The sequence below is a fragment of the Oncorhynchus clarkii genome, chromosome 26 (assembly GCF_045791955.1).
Source record: "Oncorhynchus clarkii lewisi isolate Uvic-CL-2024 chromosome 26, UVic_Ocla_1.0, whole genome shotgun sequence".
Taxonomy (NCBI): Eukaryota; Metazoa; Chordata; class Actinopteri; order Salmoniformes; family Salmonidae; genus Oncorhynchus; species Oncorhynchus clarkii.
In genome coordinates, this window is record NC_092172.1 from 17,326,112 (window position 1) to 17,353,642 (window position 27,531).

At 47.7% G+C, this 27,531-nt stretch overlaps 1 protein-coding gene across 4 annotated transcripts in view; it reads right to left on the reverse strand.

Annotated features, from left to right (window-relative positions):
- The window catches only part of LOC139385255 (zinc finger homeobox protein 3-like), a 181,327-nt gene that overhangs the window by 72,690 nt on the left and 81,106 nt on the right, over positions 1–27,531 (reverse strand). For all 4 annotated transcript variants that reach the window (XM_071130417.1, XM_071130416.1, XM_071130415.1 and 1 more), the window contains one exon: positions 3,552–3,783. In XM_071130417.1, coding sequence (XP_070986518.1) covers positions 3,552–3,783 — 232 coding nt within the window. The remainder of the gene's footprint in view (positions 1–3,551; positions 3,784–27,531) is intronic.

A 27,531-nucleotide genomic window follows, 5' to 3' on the forward strand; every position in this document is an offset into this window, starting at 1 on the left:
CCGTGCAGGAGCCCATTACCTAACCTACAGCTAGCCTCATTCAGTTTCTTACAAACGTGGTTATCCATTAACACACATCAAAGGTTAGGAAAGAAGATATATAAATAAACAGAACCTCAACCAAAAAAATAGAAAATGAGACTTGTTTGTGAACCACACCACAGCCCCCCTCCTTCCTCTAACACAAAATCCCCAACCCCCCACCCTTTTAACCTAAGTGGGCTTCCTCTTGCTTTTACATGTTCACTTGTCCACTGTACTGTAGTCATTAACATATTTGGAGTGCAGTAAGCAGAAAGCTTAATTGTCCTTAATTGCTCGTCTAAATGTGTTCTCTAATGATTTGCCTCAGATCTGTGACTGCCTTTTGCGCAATTTCCCGGCCGCTGGCTTCATTATCCCTGCCTCCTTGGAGCAAAGCGTCTTCAGAGGCCCGGTCTTTTTTTTACATAACAACACACAGAGTGAGTTTGAGGGAGGGAGGGCAGTGACGGCACTCTGCGGGGGTACACACAATGGAGGCCCTTTGTCAGGGTGCAGAAGTTAAAGTGATTAGAAAACCAAATCTGTGCTAAGACACAGTGTTAATTGACCACTGCTCACAAACAACCAATCCTGGCTTTTGTTTGTGCCTTCTACTGCTGCTGCTGTGGGTGTATCTGTTATTGCTGCTTTTCTCCTCCTACCTCTGGCCTGATGGCATCTCTGAATGTGTCTTTATTGGCTGAACAGCAAGGCCCTGTAGCTCCATTCACTGCAGGCACGGCCTGATCTCAGAATTATTGGTATTATTTCTCAGAAAGCATCCAACTGAATTGTGCATATATAGGAAAAAGGCTGCATTCAGAAATAATTAGTTACAGTTCATTTAGTTTTGACTAGGAAAAAAGATTTGAATATACATTTTCTGAATACATGCACTATTCTGAACTAAAAATATATAAATAAACGTAGAGTGTAGGGTTTGTGCCTGACAGAACGGGGGCACAGTAGCTACTTCCTGCCTTCTACCTGTGTGGGAGGAGTTACAGAGGGCAGGTGGCTTTCCTGTTAGATATGCACTGTGTCCCAGCAAAAGTAAAACAATCTAGAGCACGCTGTATTTTGAATCTGAGGTGCCAAAGAAAATATATTGTCCACCATTTTATAATCGTTTTACCTGCTTATATCAATATCATAGCACAGACTCAGTGGCATTGGGAACTGTTTGTCTTGTTTGAATACGATACGGCACAGACACTTACTCACATTTCAACCACTTACTTTTTAAAATCAGTTTATCAGTATGTTTTTGATTACATTTCCCTTGAAGGGAAAATAACAACAGCAACAGCAGCACAGTCACTGTCTAAAGGTGGCTGGTTCCATGAAAGTAATCAAATTATCTTTGATAATTAACATAAGCACTGCTGCTCATATCGATACCGCAGAGGACATAAAATAAAGCCCACTTTAGTCCCTGTGTGAAGTATTATGAAGCAGTTACAGGTACAGCCAGTAGCTGGTGAGTGTGTCTGTATCCCCTTGTAAAATATAGTAGAGAGTAAGTCCTCCCATTATAGAATATAGTAGAGTAAGTCCTCCCATTATAGAATATAGTAGAGAGTAAGTCCTCCCATTGTAGAATATAGTAGAGAGTAAGTCCTCCCATTGTAGAATATAGTAGAGAGTAAGTCCTCCCATTGTAGAATATAGTAGAGAGTAAGTCCTCCCATTGTAGAATATAGTAGAGAGTAAGTCCTCCCATTATAGAATATAGTAGAGAGTAAGTCCTCCCATTGTAAAATATAGTAGAGAGTAAGTCCTCCCATTGTAGAATATAGTAGAGAGTAAGTCCTCCCATTATAGAATATAGTAGAGAGTAAGTCCTCCCATTGTAGAATATAGTAGAGAGTAAGTTATCCCATTATAGAATATAGTAGAGAGTAAGTCCTCCCATTATAGAATATAGTAGAGAGTAGGTCCTCGAATTGTAAAATATAGTAGAGAGTAAGTCCTCCCATTGTAGAATATAGTATAGAGTAAGTCCTCCCATTATAGAATATAGTAGAGAGTAAGTCCTCCCATTATAGAATATAGTAGAGAGTAAGTCCTCCCATTGTAGAATATAGTAGAGAGTAAGTCCTCCCATTATAGAATATAGTAGAGAGTAAGTCCTCCCATTATAGAATATAGTAGAGAGTAAGTCCTCCCATTATAGAATATAGTAGAGAGTAAGTCCTCCCATTGTAAAATATAGTAGAGAGTAAGTCCTCCAATTGTAGAATATAGTAGAGAGTAAGTCCTCCCATTGTAAAATATAGTAGAGAGTAAGTCCTCCCATTGTAGAATATAGTAGAGAGTAAGTCTTCCCATTATAGAATATAGTAGAGAGTAAGTCCTCCCATTATAGAATATAGTAGAGAGTAAGTCCTCCCATTGTAAAATATAGTAGAGAGTAAGTCCTCCCATTATAGAATATAGTAGAGAGTAAATCCTCCCATTGTAAAATATAGTAGAGAGTAAGTCCTCCAATTGTAGAATATAGTAGAGAGTAAGTCCTCCCATTATAGAATATAGTAGAGAGTAAGTCCTCCCATTGTAAAATATAGTAGAGAGTAAGTCCTCCCATTATAGAATATAGTAGAGAGTAAGTCCTCCCATTGTAAAATATAGTAGAGAGTAAGTCCTCCCATTGTAGAATATAGTAGAGAGTAAGTCCTCCCATTGTAGAATATAGTAGAGAGTAAGTCTTCCCATTATAGAATATAGTAGAGAGTAAGTCCTCCCATTATAGAATATAGTAGAGAGTAAGTCCTCCCATTATAGAATATAGTAGAGAGTAAGTCCTCCCATTGTAAAATATAGTAGAGAGTAAATCCTCCCATTGTAAAATATAGTAGAGAGTAAATCCTCCCATTGTAAAATATAGTCGAGAGTAAGTCCTCCCATTGTAAAATATAGTAGAGAGTAAGTCCTCCCATTGTAAAATATAGTGGAGAGTAAATCCTCCCATTGTAAAATATAGTCGAGAGTAAGTCCTCCCATTGTAAAATATAGTAGAGAGTAAGTCCTCCCATTGTAAAATATAGTAGAGAGTAAGTCCTCCCATTGTAAAATATAGTGGAGAGTAAATCCTCCCATTGTAAAATATAGTGGAGAGTAAGTCCTCCCATTGTAAAATATAGTGGAGAGTAAGTCCTCCCATTGTAAAATATAGTAGAGAGTAAGTCCTCCCATTGTAAAATATAGTAGAGAGTAAGTCCTCCCATTGTAAAATATAGTAGAGAGTTATTCCTCCCATTGTAAAATATAGTAGAGAGTAAGTCCTCCCATTGTAAAATATAGTAGAGAGTAAGTCCTCCCATTGTAAAATATAGTGGAGAGTAAGTCCTCCCATTGTAAAATATAGTCGAGAGTAAGTCCTCCCATTGTAAAATATAGTAGAGAGTAAGTCCTCCCATTGTAAAATATAGTGGAGAGTAAATCCTCCCATTGTAAAATATAGTGGAGAGTAAGTCCTCCCATTGTAAAATATAGTGGAGAGTAAGTCCTCCTGCTCTATATCTTACCTGTATCAGCAGACGGACACTTGCGGATGGTGAATATGGAGCTGAGCTCCTCCTCATCCTCAGGCAGGCCCTTCTGCAGGAGTTGGAGCTTCCTCAGGCTCTCGCTGCGCTGGTGCTTCATGGAGCGCACATGCTGGACCAGGTTGAGCTTGGCCTTGGTGGAGTAGTTACACAGCACACAGTGGTAGTAGCAGGCATCTCCCTCCACCGCGTTCTCCTGATGCTGCAGGTGCTATGGGAGGAGAGCGAGAGAGAGAGAGAGAGAGAGAGAGAGAGAGAGAGAAAAAGAGAGAGGAGAGGGAGAGAAATGGCTTTTAACTGACGGCAGACAGCTAGCCAGGCACCACTGACTCACTTTCACTCACACAGTTCGCAAATGAACAAATCAATTACCAATCACAGCCCTGTTGTTTAACACCCAGCCCTCTTCCACACTGTTCTGTTTGGACTGAGCCCTGTATCTCTCTCTGTGTCTGGCTGTATCTGTCTGTGGACTAACAGGACAGGAGAAGAGAGGGGTGGGAGCCGGGCTGGTCTCAGGGGCCCAGGCGCGGGGTCGAGAGACACACATCACACACCCCTCAGAGAACCGCAGGACCACAGACCTGGCAGACGGAAGGGAGCATTGATCCCTTTCACTCAAGAGAAGCCTCTCGTCTCTGAGAAGGAAACTCCAAACATCTGCCTTTTCATGCATGGGATGCTAAATATTGATCAGGGCCAGTCAAATCCTCCCTATCACAGCAAGCACCAGGGAGAGAGAGGGAACGCGGAGAGAGAGGGGGGGGCACACACACACCACATTCTGAAACTAACTAGAACATTCCTCAACAGGGCAGTGACCTTCAGGGGACAGAGACTCCACAGTATTGACCTATCAACCCCAACATTTCCTCGAAGTGCCCCACACTGACACTCCAACTCCACTGTACCCCCCACCCAACACACACCCTATAATGACACACAACGTGCCCCACACAGCACAGTGACACCATCTCTCCCAACACCACACCATGGACCCACACACTAATTACCCCCTACAAGGCCCAATCAATGGCACAATGCCAACACAATATGGCCCTGACTAGGGGATCGGCAGAGGTGTTGATAATTATCCTATAAAGCAGGGCCCTGATCATTTCATGTTTACAATGGAAGGGCCAGACTCAGTATGGCCACTGTTCTCACGCCTGTCATGTTCTGTTCATACGGCCCACTCTGGAGTCTAGCTGTGGATTTCTGGGGCTGCAATCAATGTCAATCATCACAAGATGTTTCTTTCTATTCTAATCTTCATGGCCTAGTCTCTTCTGAGATTCAGTGGCTGAGTGGGTGAATGGGCTGAAAACAACAAACACTTCACTGCCAGATGAGGACTAGATCAGATAATGAATCCAAATAAATGTACTTTCCGTCCATCATTAATGCTCCATTAAAAACTGCCAGGAAAATAAATAGATGTAAAAATTGTGATTTTATTTGTAACAATGGCCGGGTTTTCCATGCATGGCTTTAAAAGCTTTTGAGAATTGCATGTATATGCAACAAAAATAAGGCAATTGGAGCTTAGTGGAGATACAATTTGATAGGTAATTATTAATCCTATCCAAGACTATTGCTACTGCAATTCGTCATATCATGTGAACACTGAAAAGGCTATGATAAAAATAACTTGGATACGCAATGCAAGCACAAGCAGATTATAAGAAAGATTGCTACATTTCAGTATCGTTTTATTTGAAACAGGCTTCATTTTGAATGTGTGGCTTCATACTGAGCGAGAGGAAAAAATGGCTGTTATCCTGTATCTGCCTCCCACCACGACTCTCTTAATCTCCCATACAGGCCACCCCCCACACTTAGACAAAGGTCGGGAAAAACGAATTGATTAATTAAGAGGAGCCTGAACCGGCTTGCCCTGCATTGAGGCAACATGTTTAGATGGCTGGGAAATGCAAAAGCAATGGAAACATTAGATTTTTAACCACATTACATCTGAATCAGGTGTTGACAGCCTGGGCTGAGAAAAAATAACAATATTATGTTCCCAGAAATGCTCCCATATTTTCTTCTAATGTTTAATTTTCTGGTAATATTGTAATATCGCTATGGGCTTTTCTGGGCAATTGTATTCCATTCTCCCTGGTTTTATATTTCTCACTTCTACACCTAAACGTACATTAGGACACTGCTTCCAGGAAAAGGAAGGGATTTTTTATTTTTTGCAAGCCCCACAGCTCTGTGTAATAGAATTATTAGGTGATTCTAAAAGGGTCTGTCTCTCTCTCTGTGCTCTCCCTCCTCGCCTCGTTTGAAGCCCTCCATGATGTCATTGAATAGGTGCTGCTGGATATTCTGCTGGTGCGAGCTGTATCCCTCCTTTCTCCTCCTCTCCCCCCCTTCTCTTCCGGCCACACATATTGCATCAGAGCTCAGGTACAGAGAAATCTGACAGACAGATTTACTCGTAGATAACACCAAATCCATTGTGTGATTGCTGAGCTGAGAAATGGCACACTGTTTTAAAGTCATAGCAGATGTCGAACAAAACAAATGGAGCGAGAGGGACTTCTTACCACATTACGACTCAAGGCTGCAAAAAATGAGACAGTGAGTTCACACAAAAAAAACAGACGACACCTGACCTAAACTTCAAAGTTGGTTTCAAGAGGTAGAAAAAAAATCCTGGGAGTTTTACAGCTTCCCATAAAAAAAGCAGGATTTATGCAGGAGTGAACCTGAGACTGCCTGGCCTAGAACAGGCTGTATATCACCTCAAACTGACTGGGCTGTAGGCAGGGCCCGACTCAGTCCAAACCAGACCTCATCCCCTCTGTATCACCACCTCTTACAGACCACAGACACCTGTAAGTGTGTTAACAACCACACGTACTCAGCACCGGGCCGTACCAAACAGAGTGTGGGGGTGATGGAGGACTGTTGTTAGAGATATGGGGCCTGATCAGTACAGGGCCAACACAGCAGTGCACCCCCCTCCCCGGACTGGTCCATCTGACCAGTTGTAGGTGGGAGCTCTATATGAGAGACGGGATTAAACAATACCCATGGCAACAGGGGCTCTCTGAAACACCCCCATGCATGCGCACGCTCACAAACACACGGGATCAACATTATAGATGTGAGAGAGTCTAGTGATGCTATCTAGGAGCACACACACACGTACACACAAACGTTGGATGTGAAACACAGTAATGCATTAGACAGGGCCTGTGTCTGTTTCCTATGATCCTGCAATGAAGCCCATAGCTGATAAATCACCTCCAACTGGAGTGCAGGAATTCAGCGGTTTAATTAAAAAGTCATGTTGGGAGAGAAAGCTGGGAGGAGCTGGCCTGGCCGTTCCAAAGGAGAGGAGAGGAGGCTGCCTGGGCTGCCCTGCACCGGGGCCCCTGAGCACCAAGCACCCCACTGAGGCCCTGAGAGGAGCTGAGCTACAGAGCTGGGTGGAGGCTGGAGGACGGCTGTCAGCCCCTCCTCAACAGGCCGCATGGCTTCAATTTCTCTTCAGTTCCATTTAATTGGCTGGGAATTTACGACAGCCGTACAGGAGACAGGAGTTTTAGCCGAGCATGGATAAGATAATGGGAGCATGGAGTGCTGGAGAAGGATGGGGCGAGGGAGGCAGAATGTGTCTGCTGTTCTGTAGCCAGGCCTCTGTACTCTACCTCCTCTCTCTGTGGAGGTTGAAGCAGGGCTCTGTGCTCATACAGGTAGAGAGGGACTGGGGCGGTGTGGGCGCCACCACATCATCTCTCTGGCAACTTAACACTGCACCCTGGCCTCTCAGTGGGCAATATAAGGACAGATCAGTTACAACACCCACCCAGAGTGCTGCATACACCTGCATTTCCATCCACTTCAATGGGATGTAAAAATACACCTATAACCAAAACAGTAGCTGGGAGAGGAGAAGAGAGGAGAGCCAACGTCACATGGACGTGGGTATTACTGGAAGGGTGGAAGGCAGCTAGAGTGCCAACACAAGCCGGTAATTCCACAGAATGGCCCCCAATGGAGCAGTATAATACATGCACACACATAAACACACACGTGGAAATTAAGGTGCGCACACACACACACACACACACACACACACACACACACACACACACACACACACACACACACACACACACACACACACACACACACACACACACACACAGAGAGAGAGAGAGAGAGAGACAGGCACGCACACACTCTCCATTATGATCATACCCCAATTTCCACCATTACATTTGGCAGTGCTGTTAATACAAAATTAATGCATTAAAACAGATGACTATCCACGGGCTAAATGGCTATCAATTCAGCGAGGGTTGCCAAATTCCCTGTGTGAACGAGCCAGTGAGTGTCTGGCTGTGTATTGCTTTGTAATTATCCCAGTGATTCTCAGCACTTAAAGGTAAAGCTGGACGCTTTCCGGACGGCACTGAGTGTGTTTGTGTGTGTGTGTGAGCGCTGGTGACAGGAGGTGAACATGGGACAGAGACAGGGAGAGGACACATAACCTACAGGACACAGAACCTACAGGCCACAGTGTGCTGCCATTTAAACCTGATCCATACTCTTTACCATATCAATGAGGATACCTATCCGGTGATATCATAGCGCCATGGTTTCACCATTGACCGAGGGGCAAAATGATGAGCTGGTTCCAGGCACAAGGCATGTTGATGAATAATGTCAAGTAGCACCTATGTTATTCACACACACTGATGTCATGGCAGCAATTACATCCAACGAGGTCATTGTATTTACTGTGAAAAGACACAAAGAAGATGGTCTGAAAAACCCACTCTGAGCCGGGTGTAGAATAAAACACCACTCCTGTCTTATATCTCGGTGTGTGAGTGACTGAGCCGTGTGCTGGCACAGGTAGCCCTGGGGTTGTGTGTGTGTGTGTGTGTGTGTGACTTGGCGGGTTGTGTGGGGTGCAGGAGGCTGGGGTCTTGTAAAGAGGGGCTCTGGGATTCACCTGGAAGGAAGGTAGGCTGTTTAGCAAAGAGAAGATAGGGAGAGCGGCTGGAGTCTGAGTGATTGCAGCTTTGCCTGTGATTCCCACTCCGCCGGCAGCAGCAGGAACAGCAGCCACGACCACAGAAGCCGCTGCGGGTGCCAAGTTCAGCGGCTGGTTCGAATTAGCCATTGCGAGCGGCGACAAGCCCAGACATTGCGCTGTGGCTGGGGGGACTGCATGTATCCGCACCAAACTGCATACTTACTGCTTCCTGTCCCCCTCCCCTTCCCCTCTCTCCTCTCCTCTCGCTCCCTAATCCCTCTCTGCCCAACCCTGGGCTCTCCCCTTTTGTCTAAAAGCACACCAGACAATTAGTGACTCTCCCTACTGCCAGTGGGGCGATGATCAACTGCTACAAATGAAAAAACAACAGGCTGCATATTTGTCTGAGAGAGAGAAAGGAGGCCTATTTGTCATCGGGGAGGGCAGCGAGGTAAAGATGGATGACAGTAGCTCTCTACAGGCTGGGCAATAGGTAAACACAGGCTGCTGGGAGCACAGTGGGAGTCGGGGGGTCACAGTGTCTTAATACAATACTGCTGTTGGCTGGGCCTCGGCTTCAGGCAGCCACTCAGCCTAACTTTAACATTAAATAAAGCAATAATTATTGAATTCCTTTTTAATAAGTAAGATGCTGGAAAGTAAACAATGGGAACATAATTGCAGAGAGAACGCAATCAATGCAGCCAGTCATTTGGCCCATGTTGATTGTGTATGCTGTGGTAGCATGTTTCTTTGTGTGGCTGGGGAGCGAGGAGGGGGGGTGGGGTGTAGTGACAAGCAGACGAATAATACATTCTCACATACACAGGGCGAAAACAAGAGTTGGATAATCCCTTCTTCAATATTGACCCTGGGCTCGAAACAATAGCTCTCAATCAGCTGATCAATGTGTTCATATAATTCATGAGTGAGTCACTCTGCTCTAAGAGAGAAGGAGGAGGCTGAGCGGGAAGAGATCAATGCCCTGCACGGTGATAACGAGCCTGGGCCTATGCCCACCGGAGCCCCACGCCGGCATCCCGGGTCCCTCTCATTAACAATATTTGGATAAGCATGGCCATACATACATAAGGTCCACTTCTAATCTCAGCCAGATAAACACATTTCCCCCCTCTTAATGAGACGGGCCCCTACTTTTGTGACACACTGCAAATGATTCTGAGATGGGCAGGAAATGATGTCAAGCGCCTGAATAATACGAAAAAAAGTATGGTAAATGAATAGCGAGCCGTCACCCTTCTCTCTGAGCAGCTAATTAACAGTTTAGCCTCATGGTGCTTTAATGAATGCTAGCCTGGGCGACCCGAGCAGAGAGCAGAGCCGACGCTGCAGTACAATAACTCTGCCTGCAGGAGGCGACAGCTGTGTTGCACCACGGGGGCACGAAGCAAACAGCTGTTCCAACCACTCAATGACATCTGCACCGGCTCCATGCCATCTGGAATATCAGGAGGGCAACTCTGGGCCTGCCCTTGTGCTGCTCTTCCCAGAAACCTACTGCCTCCCACTGCCTCGTCAACAACACAACCCTCCATTTTGGACAGTGGTGATGGTAATTATTAGGACAGGACTGACTGGGGAAGAATGTGTTTCTCTGGTTCTCATTACAGCTCCAAACAGGAGACAGACTCCGTCAAACCCAAGCAGCAGAGATGTTCACATGCATTTCAAAGGCCCTGATGTTGTCTCGTCTTCTCTTTGAATAAAGACTAGACGTCAGGAGGTATCAAGGGTTTACTAACACATGTCATATCTATCCTAATGAGAAATAAGGGCTTCGGGATGAGGGAAAACAATAAGCTGGTCAGAGCTGAGGCCTTGTACAGTAGTCTAGGCTGGGGTGGTGTGGAGTGGTGTTATGGTATATGCCTGTTCTATCCAGTGATGAAATATTGTCTCACCAGCCACCTCCTATGAGTATAAACACCATGCAGGTCAGTTTTCAAGCGAGAGAGAGAGAACAAGCAGGTCTGTGGAAAATCCACACCTGCACTTGGCAGCCACAACCCAGAACCCCCCTCCTCCCTTACATTATCTGCCCCCCGTCCCAAACAAACCCTGCTGACAGCACCCTGTAGGATTCTGACAGCAGCATGTACCCAGACCACTCAGCCTCCCAGCTAGCACTTGGCCTGTAGGCAAGGCTTAAAGCCCAGCCATGGTTGGCATGGAAAGCCGTCTACTCTGCACTGGGCTGGGGGATAGGGAGGGGTTTGGATATAGTCTCTGCGATGATATTCTCCTCCCTGCTTGAGGCAAATGTTTATTTTACAAACCTTAGAGGCACTTCCAACACACTGCTAAAACGCTACACTAAAGAGGCCTAGAGCCACGTATAAAATGAAATCCTTCTAAATATCTGCGACTTCCATGCAAGTCAGCAGGGAATCTGAGGAATGCATTACAAAACATTGTAATAGGACTAGTGCTCTTGAATGGCAATGCATTGACTAGCTGAATAGGGACGTCTAGGGTTTCTGACGTGTGTGGGTGCTAAATGAGACAGATGACGGACTTACTGTGTCTGTACATGAGAGTACTTGGTTTCATTGTGGGTTTGCCTGTTACGGAGGCAGAGGTAGAGGCAGCCCTGGCCTGGCGACCACACAGGTGACAGAGACCTTGACACCCACAGTACCCCATTTGTCACTTGCCAGCCAAACAATTGCAGCGTGGCCTTGTGGGCCGGCTGGAGGTGTGGGCTACAGGCTGCTTATTAGGTGGATGGGGAGCGGGTGGGGGTAGTGGAGGGTACGGTAGCAGAGAAACCATAGGTGCTTGGGGGTGAGGAGAACAGACAAATGGCACTTGTGATGATTAATACAGTCAGTGGAAATTTAATTCAGAGCCAGAACATGACCAAAACGCCATTAGTCTATGACAACAAACATTCTAGTCGTCCCCGCTCAGATCTGCTGCGACCCCTTTATGACTGGGACATGGGACAGATGCGTCACCAGACCCAGCGCTGCACCCCTGGGGTCAAACTGGACCTCTCAGTCAGCACCACACTGTCTGTCACAGTGTCACCAAGATGGCTGCCCTTCCTTTTCTCTACCAACCTCTCTAGCTACCATGACCCAGATGAAGCCCCTAGATGAGCCAGTGTATCTTGTCAGAGGAGAGGAGAAAAGATAGAGGAGGAGAGGAGTCCATAGGGCTGGGCTGTAACTCTGACCCTATACTTTAGCCTCTGGGCTTGGTGGTGTCATTCGTTTCTCTCCTCCTGTTCCACCCAGCCTGGCTGGCTGAGATGAGAGATGCTGACGTAACGGGAGGAGCGATACAGAATACAATCTCCTCCAGGCTTGTATTATCTAGCTTTCACCTCTGGCATTCCCAGTTTGGCTGTGTAAATATTTCATTACCACATAATTGGTTGCTGCTTCGGGCTATGCAATAAGGCAGTGAGAGTGTAATGCTGTGTGTTTTCTCTCATTACTTTCCTGTTCTTCTTTATATAAAATTCACTATGAAGTAGTTGGAGTGTGGGTTTGAAACCTCTATAGGGGAAGTGTTTCGCTCGCTCTGCGTTGCCCTAGCCTGGCCCTCTTCAGTGTCCTACCCTAGCTACATCTCTACACTGGCGAGCTAATTAAGACACCAATGATGGGACCGAGCCAGAGTCAATATTTAACCCAGTCTTAAGGGGACATCTTTCATTAGCAGCAGCAAGCTGACAAAGGAGCAAAAAGGCTGTCGAGTGGTCCCCTTACTAAAATGCAAATGAATGAATGGGGGCGGAGCAGTTAGATAAGGTGCTAGTGTAAAGAGGAAGGCTTGGACTGTGCTGTTATGTATGGAGGTTTAAGTACCCTGTTGGTGGAGTGAAACTACTGTCGAGAGTTCTTCTACCAGCTCCGTACACCCACCAACTGGTCCATGCCAACATCTACTATGAGGCCGATAGAACTTCAACCCTGCACCTATTCTACACATCACAGTCCAAGACTTCCTCTTCACACTAGAACCTACTAATAGCTAAGATAAGCATACGACATTCAAAAAGGGTGTTATAGTGTTAAAAACACGATGTTGTTACCAACTGTATGCGTCTTCATACACTAAAAACAAATTATTTTCCTAATCACCTGATACTCATTCAAAGTTCATATAATGAGTCCTGTTCTCTATCAGTAGAGATACTATCCGATGAAAAAAGCATGCCCTGAAGCCTTACTTCTTCTGCCTCCCCAACTAGACATGAATTTGAAATGAGTTCTTTCTAAGACCCACAGCAGCCTCTAACCCATGCCCAACGGGAGTGTGTACACTTGTGTTGAAAAGTGGTGTTCTGTGAAGGTCTAACACCTCTATCCCATAATATCATCGAATACACCAGGGCCCTGCTAACACAAAAAGCCATTCTGGCTTTATAGGGTCATTCTGCCCAGCCTGCTTATTAGACATAGAAAAAATTAGAACCTCACTTTCCATAAAAAGACAAACAAAGTGCTCATTGATCAGTGTGATCAATGGAGGATCAATAACCTAAACCCTCATCATTCCCAGCGCAGCATAATTACAGCTGAGATATGGTGGTCATCACAAAAACCCAACACAGCCCGGTCTAATTGGAGGCAGCCTACTGCTTCAGTCACGCTGGCAGAAGCTTTTCCAGAGCAGAGGAGCCTAGTGCTGAAAGACCTCTGCCGGCCTGGCAGGGCATTGGAGATTCCCAAAATAACCACAGCGAGGTCGTTGGAGCTGGCTGCCCATTAAATGTTTGGGATATTTAACACAGGGCACAGCAACCTTCTGCTTCCCACCGCACAGGAAAGCTTTGTATCCCTTTTAATGTAAATTACGCACGTAGGTTGTAAGATCGTATTAAGCCCGTTTTTATAGGGCAACTTGTGATTTTAATGTATTAATGTTTTGGAGGAGTGCCCTTATTATGCGATGTGTTGCTGACCTTCCTTGTTGTTGACCTCCCATAATGTTTTCCACTCCAGTGACCGCTCAGGCATCGGGCAGGCTGGCATCACAGTCACGCTGCCCTGTCCACCTATACACCCTGCTTACTGGTGCACAAAGTCACAAACTATACCTCAAAGGCCACCACTTTCTCCCCTTCCTGTTTATTGATTAGGTAAACCTCTTGTTCAGTTATTGTGCAGTAAATCAAGCATGGTGAGCACTAATCTCAACCCCGGGAGGAAAGTGGTAAAGGTAAAACCTGCTAAAAAGCGCATAATTAAGGAGCCCGTGGTCAGCCATGAGTGAGGACATACTCCTCCTCCCTCTCAGCTTTCTGCCCTGTTCCTGCTTTACTCCGTTCCTCTCTGCTGTGCTGTGGCCTTTGCCTGCCTGCCTGCCTTCCTGCCTCTCTGCCTGACTGACTGCATGACCGTGCAGCCAGAAGCTGGAGGGAGTGGGCCTGACAGAGAAGCCACCGTGCAACCAGAAGCTGGAGGGAGTGGGCCTGACAGAGGAGCCACCGTGCAACCAGAAGCTGGAGGGAGTGGGCCTGACAGAGAAGCCACCGTGCAACCAGAAGCTGGAGGGAGTGGGCCTGACAGAGGAGCCACCGTGTAACCAGAAGCTGGAGGGAGTGGTTCTGACAGAGGAGCCACCGTGCAACCAGAAGCTGGAGGGAGTGGGCCTGACAGAGGAGCCACCGTGCAACCAAAGGCTGGAGGGAGTGGGCCTGACAGAGGAGCCACCGTGCAACCAGAAGCTGGAGGGAGTGGGCCTGACAGAGAAGCCACCGTGCAACCAGAAGCTGGAGGGAGTGGGCCTGACAGAGAAGCCACCGTGCAACCAGAAGCTGGAGGGAGTGGGCCTGACAGAGGAGCCACGGGAAGTATATACAGTTTCTAACCACCTCTCCCTATCCCTTTCTCTCCCTCCCACTATTCTCCACCAAAGCGCCGGGGGCGCCATACTTGTAAAGTAACCACAGCCCTTTGAGTGCCTCTTGTATTTACAAACAGAGGTATGTCGGAATCAAAGGAATTACATGACATAACACAAACAGTCGGCAGATTGAGAATTTATAGCATGGATATGGTGTAGGTGGGGCTGCACCCAGGAATTCTGCCATTGTTGGATTAAGCTACACTCAGTAAGAGAACTGCATTTACCTAGAGGAGAGAGCAGGGCAAGAGTCCACTGCAACAGCACTCCGCCCTCTCCAGGTGGAGAGCAATCACTTTCCCATCTACTTCCTGGTCCTGTTGTTTCTCCTCCCTTTCTCTCTCTCTCCCGCCTCTCACTGGCTCTTTTCATGAAATCGTATCTATTGGTCTATGCCTCCATGAGGTCTCTACAGTATGTTTCTGCCGTAGTTAAATCTGGCGTTTTTCCTCTCCTGGTCTAAAAGCCCCTTTCCCTCTCTCTTTCTCCCTTTCCCTCTCTCTTTCTCCCTTTCCCTCTCTCTTTCTCCCTTTCCCTCTCTCTTTCTCCCTATCCCTCTCTCTTTCCCCTCCTCTCTCTTTCTCCCTTTCCCTCTCTCTTTCTCCCTTTCCCTCTCTCTTTCTCCCTTTCCCTCTCTCTTTCCCCTCCCCTCTCTTTCTCCCTATCCCTCTCTCTTTCCCCTCCCCTCTCGTTCTCCCTTTCCCTCTCTCTTTCTCCCTTTCCCTCTCTCTTTCTCTCTCTCCCTCTCTCTTTCCCCTCCTCTCTCTTTCTCCCTTTCCCTCTCTCTTTCTCCCTATCCCTCTCTCTTTCCCCTCCCCTCTCTTTCTCCCTATCCCTCTCTCTTTCCCCTCCCCTCTCTTTCTCCCTATCCCTCTCTCTTTCCCCTCCCCTCTCTTTCCCCCTTTACCTTTCTCTTTCTCCCTTTCCCTCTCTCTTTCTACCAACCCTCTCTCTTTCTCCCTATCCCTCTCTCTTTCTCCCTTTCCCTCTCTCTTTCTCCCTTTCCCTCTCTCTTTCCCCTCCCCTCTCTTTCTCCCTATCCCTCTCTCTTTCCCCTCCCCTCTCTTTCTCCCTCTCTTTCTCCCTTTCCCTCTCTCTTTCTCCCTATCCCTCTCTCTTTCCCCTGCCCTCTCTTTCTCCCTTTCCCTCTCTCTTTCTCCCTTTCCCTCTCTCTTTCTCCCTTTCCCTCTCTCTTTCTCCCTTTCCCTCTCTCTTTCTCCCTTTCCCTCTCTCTTTCCCCTCCCCTCTCTTTCTCCCTATCCCTCTCTCTTTCCCCTCCCCTCTCTTTCTCCCTTTCCCTCTCTCTTTCTCCCTTTCCCTCTCTCTTTCTCCCTATCCCACTCTCTTTCCCCTCCCCTCTCTTTCTCCCTTTCCCTCTCTCTTTCTCCCTTTCCCTCTCTCTTTCTCCCTTTCCCTCTCTCTTTCCCCTCCTCTCTCTTTCTCCCTTTCCCTCTCTCTTTCTCCCTTTCCCTCTCTCTTTCCCCTCCCCTCTCTTTCTCCCTATCCCTCTCTCTTTCCCCTCCCCTCTCTTTCTCCCTTTCCCTCTCTCTTTCCCCTCCCCTCTCGTTCTCCCTTTCCCTCTCTCTTTCTCCCTTTCCCTCTCTCTTTCTCCCTCTCCCTCTCTCTTTCCCCTCCTCTCTCTTTCTCCCTTTCCCTCTCTCTTTCTCCCTATCCCTCTCTCTTTCCCCTACCCTCTCTTTCTCCCTATCCCTCTCTCTTTCCCCTCCCCTCTCTTTCTCCCTATCCCTCTTTCTTTCCCCTCCCCTCTCTTTCTCCCTTTCCCTCTCTCTTTCTCCCTTTCCCTCTCTCTTTCTACCAACCCTCTCTCTTTCTCCCTATCCCTCTCTCTTTCTCCCTTTCCCTCTCTCTTTCTCCCTTTCCCTCTCTCTTTCCCCTCCCCTCTCTTTCTCCCTATCCCTCTCTCTTTCCCCTCCTCTCTCTTTCTCCCTTTCCCTCTCTCTTTCTCCCTTTCCCTCTCTCTTTCTCCCTATCCCTCTCTCTTTCCCCTCCCCTCTCTTTCTCCCTTTCCCTCTCTCTTTCTCCCTTTCCCTCTCTCTTTCTCCCTTTCCCTCTCTCTTTCTCCCTTTCCCTCTCTCTTTCTCCCTTTCCCTCTCTCTTTCTCCCTATCCCTCTCTCTTTCCCCTCCCCTCTCTTTCTCCCTTTCCCTCTCTTTCTCCCTTTCCCTCTCTCTTTCTCCCTTTCCCTCTCTCTTTCTCCCTTTCCCTCTCTCTTTCTCCCTTTCCCTCTCTCTTTCTCCCTTTCCCTCTCTCTTTCCCCTCCCCTCTCTTTCTCCCTATCCCTCTCTCTTTCCCCTCCCCTCTCTTTCTCCCTTTCCCTCTCTCTTTCCCCTCCCCTCTCTCTTTCCCTTTCCCTTTCTCTTTCCCCCCACTCTCTCTTTCCCCTCCCCCTCTTCCCCCAGCACTTCCCCTCCCCTCTCTCTTTCCCCTCCCCTCCCCTCTCTCTTTCCCCTCCCCCCTCTCTTTCCCCCAGCACTTCCCCTCCCCTCTCTCTTTCCCCTCCCCTCTCTCTTTCCCCTCACCTCTCTCTTTCCCCTCCCCCTCTTCCCCCAGCACTTCCCCTCCCCTCTCTCTTTCCCCTCCCCTCTCTCTTTCCCTTTCCCTCTCTCTTTCCGCTCCCCCTCTTCCCCCAGCACTTCCCCTCTGTTGCTGTTCTGCCCAATCTCACCTCAGTTTTTATTTCTCCCTCATCAGCAGGGGACTAAAAATAAATGATAAATGGAACATGATATTTTAAAGTCTTTTAAAATCTTCTTACAAAGGAATAATGGGCTAGTTAATCCTGCAGATCTCCCTCAGATTGATTAATCAGCACATGCAGACAATCAAATAAATGATTAATATTCGCCAGACCTGCGGTCAGACAGTTACCCTGAAACCATCAGTAATAATTCAGTAACCCTTCCCAGACCACGGGCTGGCTCGTCTGACTCACTCTGCCTCACTCAGCCTCATTCAGCTTCAGCCCTGTGATGTTCCAGCAGGGCTTTGAACTCAACTCTCACCATGCTGGAGTCAGACACACTGGGGAGAAGCTGTCTGCTTTCCATTCTCTCTCACACACACACACACACACACACACACACACACACACACACACACACACACACACACACACACACACACACGCACGCGCATACTGTTCACACACGCACACACCCCTATGCAGAACAGAGAACACCCACCTACCTGGGCAGACTCACCCTGCAATACCCTCAATCTTCTGCATAAATACAAGGCGTAACTATAATATAATATTCACTCACGGGCTCTGTCCTCCATGTCCACACCAGCGCTGCTGTGGTTTTCCTATCAAACATGTCCTCGCTTGGAGGTTTCCACTAAAAGAACTGGTTCCTCCAGTTTCAACTGTTGGTAGTACAGTTATACAACCAAACACACACATACAGTAAAAAACCCTCTCACGTCATAGTAGCTGCTATAATACACAGACAAAGCCCAGTGGGTAAAGAACATGGGCAGAGCTATTCTGTCTGTGAGTGAGTGTTCACACATGAGAGAGACAGAGAGAGATAGAGGCTAGCTGGCTGGCTGGCTGTGTGTTATGTAAGGGATAAGGTGAAGTGTGCAGTGAAAACAGTGTCACCATGTTCCCTGTGAGCCAGGGGGCCAGATGCCCTCAGACAGACAGGCTGTTTAGCAGTCACCCTCCCCATGAAGCCTATCCCCATCACCACCACTGTCACCCTGCCTGGCTGCCTGGGCACATGTCCTGGTGATGGATCCCCTGTTTATTCAGCTATTTTTAGGACAAAGGGGGGAATCTCCGTTGAGAAAGACTTTCTTTCTCTCCCATTACCCACCCTGCTCTCCCTCCCACAGAGGTCAACTAGCAGGCGTCCCCACGGCCCTCCCTGCATCTGCCAGTCTCTGGTGTTATTAATCTGGGAGAGGGCCGGGGTCAGCAGAGAGAGAGCAGTGCCTCTCCTCTCATACCCCCACACTCCCTCACTCACAGGGGGGCCGAGTAAGGCCAAGGAAAAGGGAGGTAAACACTGTCTGTAGGTGTGGAATGTCTGCCCTACTCCACTCTTCTCCCTGCACAGTGGGCCTAGGGGGTGTTGCTGTGTATTGATACTGCAGATCTCAAGCCCTCTCTCTCTCTCTCTGTCCAGGCTTGGACCCATAAAGCTGTCCCATGACAGAGCTGACCCCTCCCCTTTCCCCCCACCCATCCTCCCTCTTCTGGAGATGGCATGGAATTTGTGTTGGCTGACCGGCTGGCTGCCTGAACCAGCCTGTGCAGCTGTCTACTCCCCTCTTCCATAGGACACACTGACTCCTCTTGTTAAACTGCTGTATTACACGGCAGCATATCATTTACTGGCTACAGACATTTACAAAATATCAAACGTCCCACTGAACTCAGACAGAGTTTACAGGCTGAGTGCAGGAGAGTGCTAGCAATAGCACATACAGTGGGGCAAAAAAGTATTTAGTCAGCCACCAATTGTTCAAGTTCTCCCACTTAAAAAGATGAGGACTGTAATTTTCATCATAGGTACACTTCAACTATGACAGACAAAATGAGAAAAAAAAATCCAGAAAATCACATTGTAGGTTTTTTATGAATTTATTTGCAAATTATGGTGGAAAATAAGTATTTGGTCAATAACAAAAGTTTATCTCAATACTTTGTTATATACCCTTTGTTGGCAATGACAGAGGTCAAACGTTTTCTGTAAGTCTTCACAAGGTTTTCACACACTGTTGCTGATATTTTGGCCCATTCCTCCATGCAGATCTCCTCTAGAGCAGTGATGTTTTGAGGTTGTTGCTGGGCAACACGGACTTTCAACTCCCTCCAAAGATTTTCTATTGGGTTGAGATCTGGAGACTGGCTAGGCCACTCCAGGACCTTGAAATGCTTCTTACGAAGCCACTCCTTCGTTGCCCGGGCGGTGTGTTTGGGATCATTGTCATGCTGAAAGACCCAGCCACGTTTCATCTTCAATGCCCTTGCTGATGGAACCCAGTGTGGTTCTGGGATTTTTGCTCACCGTTTTTGTGGTAATTTTGACCCCACGGGGTGAGATCTTGCGTGGAGCCCCAGATTGAGGGAGATTATCAGTGGTCTTGTATGTCTTCCATTTCCTAATAATTGCTCCCACAGTTGATTTCTTCAAACCAAGATGCTTACCTATTGCAGATTCAGTCTTCCCAGCCTGGTGCAGGTCTACAATATTGTTTTTGTGGTGTCCTTTGACAGCTCTTTGGTCTTGGCCATAGTGGAGTTTGGAGTGTGACTGTTTGAGGTTGTGGATAGGTGTCTTTTATACTGATAACAAGTTCAAACAGGTGCCATTAATACATGTAACGAGTGGAGGACAGATGAGCCTCTTAAAGAAGAAGTTACAGGTCTGTGAGAGCCAGAAATCTTGCTTGTTTGTAGGTGACCAAATACTTATTTTCCACCATAATTTGCAAATAAATTCATAAAAAATCCTACAATGTGATTTTCTGGATTTTTTTCCCTCATTTTGTCTGTCATAGTTGAAGTGTACCTATGATGAAAATCACAGGCCTCTCTCATCTTTTTAAGTGGGAGAACTTGCATAAGTGGTAGCTGACTAAATACTTTTTTGCCCCACTGTACCTATAGCCTTTTAGTAGTGTGAGCAGCTTAAAGTCTAGCGCTGTGAGACCTAGAGTCATAGCAGGGGCCTCACCAAGCTTTAAACTGCACGGGGCCACTCAATAGTCTTGCCAATAATGCGTGTGATATATGGCTTTGTCTTTAATAGGTATAAGCATGGTGTGTTGTAGGGCAGTGTCGTGAAAAGCCCTGGTTTTACATAACCGTTACAGTTCACTTTGATCTTGTCTCTCGCTCCACTGTTTATAAATCAGCCACACAAATATTTATGAGCAGGACGAGGAAAATGGCTAGTCTGGTTTGTATCTCGCCCTCCCTCTTTCCCTCCCTCCCTCCCTCTCTCTCATTCTCTCTCTCCCTCCCAGGCTGATGTGTCGATGAGGCCACTACAGAGGCAGAGCGAGGGCATAGGCCCCGGGCCACATTTATCATGCCTGATGCCTGGATTTGGCTATTGTATGGCCAGAGGGAAGACCACTCAAATGGGAGCGAGAAAGAGATACGAGGAAATAAATAAGAAAGAACATTGCTTAGATATTCGGGCCACTTTGAAATCTTAAGAGTACTGACGTTGGTAAGCAAAAATAACAAGAAACGGTGGAAAACACTGAATGATGCATTATGTGGACTCCTAGTAAATATAGTGTGTGCATGCATCTCTCCTTAGTGCAGCTCCAGTTCATTTGGCTCAATACATTTATAAAGCCATGTTCAATATGCATTGCCTTTCTCTTGCTATCAGCTCACCTATCAGTTGGTGCCTGCAGCACACACAATGGGACGGGCCCTGGGCTCCTGGATCCATACACTTTAATTGCTCCCCCTAGCCCTGACCTCTGCTCCCGATCACTCCCTGATACACAGCATCTCTATTAAGCTGGGAAGTAGGTAAATATTCTTCTAATGACCCTTAGTCCCAACGACACCATTGGAAATGGAGGAAAAAATCAATCCTCCTTTTTCCCCTCTTTTGTCCTTGGCTGACTATTAGTTTTCCCTTTTTATCTGATGTCGGGCTCCAAAAATGTTGAGGGAAACGGATGAGTGGTGGAGTGTCTGCGCTCACTTAGACATGGTGGCAGAGTTCCTTTGGGGTGATTTTTAGATAGAGAGAACGCAGGGTTGTGTTTTAAATTGAAAATATCTTAAGCCGCATGACTGTTCTTCAGACAACATAGACAACAGAGCCAAGGTAAAGAGACAACCTTCTTCTTACGTGCAAGGTAGCAGCTAGATGATCTTTAGATCTTTCAAAGGGTAACGCTTAAACAGAGAGCAAGAGAGAGGAGAGAGAGGCAGGGAAAAGAGTGTACTTTCCTCTGACGAGTAGCCTAACCTCCACATTTCAGACTGGTCTAACCAACCAGGCAGTATGGGGGAAGTTTGTTATGTGACTGAGTGTGTGTTTGTATACAGTAAGTGCTTATATGTGTGAGTCTGCGAGTGTGTGTGGGGGGGCGGGGGGGTGATGGTAGTGGTGGACTGGCTTGTCGATCGATACAGTGATTGGCAGTTAATGGCTTTTCCTGTTGTGCCTTCGTAACCCCTGCCTAAAGGCTGTTGCCTCTGATCAGAGATGGCAGATGGTGTTTGATTTTCGTATATAAACACCTGACTTTGCGGAGATGGCTTCATCATGTTTAATGATTTAAAAGTTACGTTGAATACGGGGAATACTCTGTTGCTGGGGCTCTTCTTTGAAAGGCACTAAACGGCCCTCCAGATGTACGGGCAGGGCGGCTCTCACACCAAACGGCACGATTTACAGGTAGTAATCTACAGTAATCTATCCCTAGAATTTACTGGTATATCCTCCAAATGAACTTAAAAACTCAGACACGCCATATTTCCATTGTCATTTACTCTACATGTGTAATATGCTGTGTATATAAGTGGCCTCTGAGGCCATGCAGCCTACAGTATATATAATATCACCTAATGGTGTTACAGTCCACTCTACTAACACACATAAAATGACCAATCAAAGAATGCCAATGATCAAAGGTGATTCTAGAGGGATGTCACAAATTGTTCCAACCTGTTCTGTGTCAGTGAGTCCACCATGATAGAGCAAACTGAAATGAGGCCAGAAATAGCCGGAAATGGAGGAAAATTGAATGATAAGCCCCATTTGGAGTGAAAGAGACGAGGTGTGTTAAAACCCACTCTCCGGCAGGAAATCACAGTACAAACAGCAGGTCCTGAGAACGATCAGATTTTTGGAGGGTTGTTCATGTCCTGAGAGATTTGTAATAATTTGTCTTGTCACTCCTATAATCCCGATTTGATTCAATCTGATATTCTGTTTTGATCCCATAAACTTCCGTCATTCTAACATTTCATCTTTTCGAAAGTTCAAAGGTGCCTATTGCAGCACTATGAAATGGAAGAACTGAGAAGAAACCCCGTCAGATTTGTCTAAGAAGAATAAAAAGGAGCTACATTTATTTTTCATAAAGAAGGAAAAAAAATCTAATGTAGAGCGAGAGGTTCCTGTTCCCAGACATTCAGGAACAAAGGCCGTTCCTGCAGGGACCATGGAGGCCAGTAACTGGATCCTGACTTAAAGGAGGGGGATATTAGCTGGCAATATGGAGGGAATCATCTACAACACAGACCGGTGCTCTCATAACTCATCTGTGAAATGATGTTGGGAAGAGCAGTCTGGAGACACAGGAGGTGCATCAGAGGAACAGTGGAGAGAACAAAAGCAGGGATTGTGTTCATGGAGATCTGGGCCCATTGGGACACGCCACTGCAAGAACTAATATACACTACTCTCCCGTGCAACATAAACAAATATTTAATAAAGCCTGGTTCACATAACTCATTAAACTAGACTCTCCGTTCAGTTGCTTAAATTAATATATTGATGATTTGAATAATAATTTGCAAACCAGATTTAGCAATCGACTCTCAACCGTACTGTACGTAACCGTACTGGCTCCAAGAGACCCAGTTTATACAGTAGCACAGAGTCCTTATGGTTCTAATTACTCCAACAAGACCATTCCAACCGTACAAGCATAAATTAAGGACATTCCTAAGTAGTGACAGAGATAGGCAATTTGAAAGAAGGATTCACGTTTGAATCATTCAGCGGGCCCTCATTTTAGGTCTAGTGTTGATTGAATGTGGTGGTGTTATAAAGTGGGGTTTGTGGGCCTGGCACGGTGACTGGTGAGGAAGGAGATGAGGAATAGTTCTCAGTGATTTGGAAGCGGTCCTGGGATCTGGGAGGGAGCTGAGAGGAGAGGAGCTGAGAGGAGAGCTGAGAGGCTGTGGTGAAGACTTCCTCTGCTGTCTCTATTTCTGATCTGTGCTCACAGGGAACAGAGAGAGAAAGAGAGAGGCCCTCCAACAGAATAGCACAGCTCCGTAAATCACCCAGCGATTGAAAAGTGCTTTATAAAATACAAATGTGTGAAACCACTTATTTTGAACAAAGACCCAATCCCTCTCTATCGCGCTTTCACCAGCTGTGACTAGTAAAAAAAACACTCACCTCAGAAAGTTTGACCCCTAAGTTTGCCACATAAACAAAAAAGGGTGAGGTGGGGGTGACTGGTGAGGATGGCAAGAGGGTGGCGCTTATGGGGAGTGAGGGACAATCCTGTTTCTACACAGTGTTCTTTATTCCAGGCATCACTTTGTTATGAGGGAATGTGAAGGCTATAAACTATCACTGTCCTTGAGAAGTTGAACAGCGTTCTTGTCCCTAACCCGTAACTCTGTGCACTCCCTCCCTCCCTCTCTCTCTCTCCCTCCCTCTCTCATTCCTTTAATGAGTTTAAAGTAGAGCACAGGTGGAAACTGAGACACCAGGAGGAAACGATGACATTTGTGACAATTCTCTGTATTCTAATTGAATCTTTTTATTTCCTCTTACTGTTTTCTGTGTGAGAAAGTCTCTGATTGGCCCCTGTGCTGCCCCCTCCCCTTCCCACCTCTGTCTCCTAAATCAATACCCAGTCATTTCCATATAGAAATTCTGATTTTATTTTCTTTCCTTTTTAAAAATCTCCTCTCTCTCTTTTATCCCTCCTTTTATACAACAATAAAGGGCATGATGAGAAAACAAGGTGCGAAATGATTTTTCCCAGAATGCCCCAATAAAAACCATATGACACCCTGGGCTGCACTGCTTAATTACAAAGGGATGAAATCTTTTGTCTACATCTGGAGAAAACATTGCCCCCATAACACTGATAGATTTACAGCTCCCAGTCCTAACGCTGGACTCCAGAACACGGCAATTAGGCCAAACATACGCCACTTGGATGGACAGTCATCGACATGGGGGAGGGTGGGGTTTACTTTTTATCCCCACACTATGGAACTAAGGCCTTGAGGATCTCTAGGTTAGGAGTTCAAATCTCCCCAGCAATTGTGTTTGGGCTATGGGGTTGGCTCGGTGAGTTCCCATCTTTAAAGAAAAAATGCCCATAGAGAGAATAGTCTAATGTTAGACTAGTTCTGAATATTAAAGGGACACTTTGGGATGTTGGCAATAAGCCCTTTATCTACTGCCCCAGAGTAAGATGAACTCATGGATAAAATGTTTACGTCTCTGCAGCCAGTATGAAGGAAGTTAGAGGTAGTTTCAAAAGCCAATACTAACTAGCGTTAGCGCAATGACTGGAAGTGTCACGCCCTGGTCTTAGTATTTTGTGTTTTCTTTATTATTTTGATCAGGCCAAGGAGTGACATGGGTTATTTATGTGGTGTTTTTTGTAGGTATTGGGATTGTGGTATAGTAGGGTTTTCTAGGAAAGTCTATGGTTGCCTGAAGTGGTTCTCAATCAGAGGCAGGTGTTTATCGTTGTCTCTGATTGGGAACCAATCAGTTTTGCACCAGTATAGACTGTTAGGTTTTCGTGTTACGTTTCTTGTTTTTGTATTGTTCATTTTTTCATCTTTATTAAAGATGTATAAAAATTACCACGCTGCATTTTGGTCCGACTCTCCTTCGACGGAAGAAAACCCTAACAGAATCACCCACCACAACAGCACCAAGCGGCGTGGTGACAGGCAGCGACAACAGGAGCAGCGAAATCCGGATTTCTGGACATGGGAGGAGATATTGGACGGTAAAGGACCCTGGGCACAGCCTGGAGAATATCGCCACCCCAAAGAAGAACTGGAGGCCGCGAAAGCGGAGAGGCGCTGGTATGAGGAGGCAGCACGGCGACGCGGATGGAAGCCCGAGATTCAGCCCCCAACATTTTTGGGGGGGCTCACAGGGAGTATGGCTACGCCAGGTAGGAGACCTGCGCAAACTTCCTGTGCTTACCGGGGGGCTAGAGAGACCGGGCAAGCACCGTGTTATGCTGTGGTGCGCACGGTGTCTCCAGTGCGGGTGCATAGCCCGGTGCGGTACATACCAGCTCCGCGTATTGGCCGGGCTAGAGTAAGCATCGAGCCAAGTGTCATGAAGCCGGCTCTACGCATCTGGTCTCCAGTGCGTCTCCTTGGTCCAGCTTACATGGCACCAGCCTTGCGCTCGGTGTCTCCGGTTCGCCTGCATAGCCCAGTGCGGGCTATTCCACCTCGCCGCACTGGCAGGGCGACCGGGAGTATTCAACCAGGTAAGGTTGGGCAGGCTCGGTGCTCAAGAGCTCCAGTGCGCCTGCACGGTTCGGTTTATCCAGTACCACCTCCACGCATCAGTCCTCCGGTGGCAGCTCCCCGAAAAAGGCTTCCTGTGCGTGTCCTCGGCCCAGTACCACCAGTGCCAGCACCACGCATCAGGCCTACAGTGCGCCTCGCCTGTCCAGCGCTACCAGAGCCTTCCTCCTCTCCAGCGCTGCCGGAGTCTCCCGCCTATCTAGCGCTGCCAGAGCCTTTCTCCTTTCCAGCGCTGCCGGAGTCTCCCGCCTGTTTAACGCTGCCAGAGCCTTTCTCCTCTCCAGCGCTGCCGGAGTCTCCTGCCTGTTCAGAGCTGCCAGTCTGCAAGGAGCTGCCAGTCTGCAAAGAGCTGCAAGGAGCTGCCAGTCTGCAAGGAGCTGCCAGAGCCGCCAGTCTGCAAGGAGCGGCCAGAGCCGCCAGTCTGCAAGGAGCGGCCAGAGCCGCCAGTCAGCATGGAGCGGCCAGAGCCGCCAGTCAGCATGGAGCGGCCAGAGTCGCCAGTCAGCATGGAGCGGCCAGAGTCGCCAGTCTGCATGGAGCGGCCAGAGTCGCCAGTCAGCATGGAGCGGCCAGAGTCGCCAGTCTGCATGGAGCGGCCAGAGTCGCCAGTCAGCATGGAGCGGCCAGAGTCGCCAGTCAGCATGGAGCGGCCAGAGTCGCCAGTCAGCATGGAGCGGCCAGAGTCGCCAGTCAGCATGGAGCGGCCAGAGTCGCCAGTCAGCATGGAGCGGCCAGAGTCGCCAGTCAGCATGGAGCGGCCAGAGTCGCCAGTCAGCATGGAGCGGCCAGAGTCGCCAGTCAGCATGGAGCGGCCAGAGCCGCCAGGATCCGCCAGTCAGCCAGGATCTTCCAGAGCCGCCAGTCAGCCAGGATCCGCCAGAGCCGCCAGTCAGCCAGGATCCGCCAGAGCCGCCAGTCAGCCAGGATCTTCCAGAGCCGCCAGTCAGCCAGGATCCGCCAGAGCCGCCAGTCAGCCAGGATCCGCCAGTCAGCCAGGATCCGCCAGAGCCGCCAGTCAGCCAGGATCCGCCAGAGCCGCCAGTCAGCCAGGATCCGCCAGTCAGCCAGGATCTTCCAGATCCGCCAGTCAGCCAGAATCTTCCAGATCCGCCAGTCAGCCAGAATCTTCCAGATCCGCCAGTCAGCCAGGATCCGCCATTCAACCAGGATCCGCCAGTCAACCAGGATCTGCCGGAACCGCCAGTCAGCCAGGATCTGCCAGAACCACCAGCCAGCCAGGATCTGCCATAGCCAACTACCTGCCTGAGCTTCCTCTCAGTACTGTGCTTCCTCTCAGTGCTGTGCTTCCTCTCAGTGCTGAGCTACCCCTCAGTCCCGAGCTACCCCTCAGTCCCGAGCTACCCCTCAGTCCCGAGCTACCTCAGTCCCGAGCTGCCCCTCAGTCCCGAGCTGCCCCTCAGTCCAGTGGGGTCCTTGGTGCGGGTTACTAGGCCAAGGTCGGCGGCGAGGGTCGCCTATCTAGGGACGCGATATGCAAAAGGACTAAGACTTTGTTGGATTGGGGTCAACGCCCACCCGGACCCTCCCCTATGGGTTTAGTTGTGCGGCCGGGAGTCCGCACCTTGGGGGGGGGGGGTTCTGTCACGCCCTGGTCTTAGTATTTTGTGTTTTCTTTATTATTTTGATCAGGCCAGGGAGTGACATGGGTTATTTATGTGGTGTTTTTTGTAGGTATTGGGATTGTGGTATAGTGGGGTTTTCTAGGAAAGTCTATGGTTGCCTGAAGTGGTTCTCAATCAGAGGCAGGTGTTTATCGTTGTCTCTGATTGGGAACCATATTTAGGCAGCCATATT